Source organism: Halyomorpha halys, unplaced genomic scaffold (assembly GCF_000696795.3).
Source record: "Halyomorpha halys isolate HHAL.00 unplaced genomic scaffold, Hhal_1.1 Scaffold614.1, whole genome shotgun sequence".
Classification (NCBI taxonomy): domain Eukaryota; kingdom Metazoa; phylum Arthropoda; class Insecta; order Hemiptera; family Pentatomidae; genus Halyomorpha; species Halyomorpha halys.
In genome coordinates, this window is record NW_027111364.1 from 155,964 (window position 1) to 158,185 (window position 2,222).

General features: G+C 30.0%; 1 protein-coding gene across 2 annotated transcripts in view; it reads right to left on the reverse strand.

Moving 5' to 3' along the window:
* The window catches only part of LOC106684778 (uncharacterized), a 102,636-nt gene that overhangs the window by 33,003 nt on the left and 67,411 nt on the right, over window positions 1-2,222 (reverse strand). The window contains exon 1 of one of the 2 annotated variants that reach the window (XM_014427047.3): window positions 493-606. The exons of the other annotated variant lie outside the window; for it this stretch is intronic. Within the exon in view, the coding sequence (XP_014282533.2) occupies window positions 493-589 (97 nt within the window). The 5' untranslated portion in view covers window positions 590-606. Of the gene's footprint in view, window positions 1-492; window positions 607-2,222 lie in introns of those variants that run through there. 2 annotated transcript variants of the gene reach the window in all.

Genomic DNA, 2,222 nt, shown 5'->3' on the forward strand with positions numbered 1-2,222 from the left:
TTTATTATATACTTTGACCAAATACATATATTAGGTGCCTTTAGAAAGACGAGTTCCCTCTCATTCTGACGATACCAATTAATTATGCACTATCTATATTTGAAGGCAATAAAAAAAAAAACTCAAATATATTAAAACGTTTTTAAATACACTGGTTTATGATATATAGATGATAAGTTCAAATTGGCCAAAAGCCCGTTTTTATTTTTATTTTAGTGGTCACATGAATCTGTAAAAATTTGAAGTAGATAGGTTGAATATCACTGGTGCTATAAAAGATTTTATTGATTTTTTTTGCTACAAATCTCGAATCACAGATGAAATAGAGAAGAATTATTACGAGATGGGAGAAAACAGAGTTTCTTTTCGGTTTCAGCGCACTAAGAAATATAAGAATCAACAAAAATTATCGAATGAAATTTTTGATTGTAGACCTATATTATAATAAATATAGTTAATTAATTATTAATTAATATAATTATATAAACAGACCTGGAAGTGGCGTGAAATATAGAACTAACGCCGCCATGCTGGCCACACTGAGCACAACGGCAGCCCTGAAGGCCCACCAGCTGAGCCGCAGCCACATCGGGATTCGACTGGGAGAGCTCTGGCTGGCTCGGGCTGATGATGTAACAGTCCTTGTGTAGTGAGGGAGGGCTGTCCCGATCTAGGCTGGGGGAGGAGGGTGGAGGACGATCTATATATTATTGGAATATACGGAGGGTTAAGAAACGTAGTCATTAGGCAGGAAGAATGATGAAAAAAAAACTGCAGTACGCGTGAATCACACTACTTTCACTTATGTAAAGAGAAGATGGTGGGGGGGGGGAGAGGGAAGGCGGTTAGTGAAAATAAATAAATAGAAAATTATTTTGGTGGTCTTAACCTTTTTCAAAACCCATCAACGAAAATTCCCCTTTCTATTCTATATACTACTGCTGACCTTTTTTCTTTGTTAGAAATAATAAACAATAAATAAATACGACTTATTAAAGAACTTAATGAATAACTAAAGAAGAGAAAAGGAAAAATTAAATCATCCGATATCAACTGGAAAATCCGAGACAATTGATCTTTCCCGAATGCTATGACTTTGTTATATTTTGTTATACTGTTGTATTCTTCTTCGAAATAACGTTGATTTATGTTTTTAGCAGTTTCAAAAACTTATAAATACTAAATATCTCAGTAACAGAACAATAAAAAATTTTGTATTGAAAGTTATTTTATTAGCACCAACGTTTCGGCCAGAAAACGTAGCCTTCATCAGGGCTAAGACAAAAACAAGAAACAAGATATCAACTAATAAATAGAAGGATATATAGAATGATTAGAAAATAATTAACATTATAGATACATAAACAGTATTGAAAGACATGAATAGTTTAAGAATATTAGAATATTACAAGAAGATAAAGGCTGTATGAGAAAAATAATATTAAAATTAAGTAAGAGGAAAGGACAGAATAGTATTCTGTTAAGAAAAGTATTCTGGAGGAAACGGAAATTTTCGGTGATGGGTTTTCAATATTCAAATTTAATTAACGATGTTTACCAGTATTTTTTAATAATAAAAAAATTAGAACAAAAAAATAATGTGGGATATATTAATTTATTACAATCGGAAGTTTGATATAATATTTAGTTTGATATATTTAATTATTTATACACTAAAGAAGAGAAAAGGAAAAATTAAATCATCCGATATGAACTGGAAAATCCGAGACAATTGATCTTTCCCGATTGCTATGACTTTGTTATACTGTTGTGTTCTTCTTCGAAATAACGTTGATTTTGGTTTTTAGCAGTTTCAAAAACCTATAAATACTAATTATCTCAGTAACAGAACAATACAAAATTTTGTATTGAAAGTTATTTTATTAGTACCAACGTTTCGGCCAGAATTTAAAGCCTTAATCAGGGCTAAGACAAAAACAAGAAATAAGATAACAACTAATGAATACAAGGATATATAGAATGATTAGAAAATAATTAACATTATGGATATATAAACAGTATTGAAGGACATGAATAGTTTAAGTATTACAAGAAGATAAAGGTTGTATGAGAAAAATAATATTAAAATTAAGTAAGAGGAAAGGACAGAATAGTATTCTGTTAAGAAAAGTATAGGGTCTTTTTTTAAGCCCGATAGAACTTGAAATTGTAAAAAATAACACAAAAAATTAAATTGTAATCAAAATTTTTTTTTTATTCGA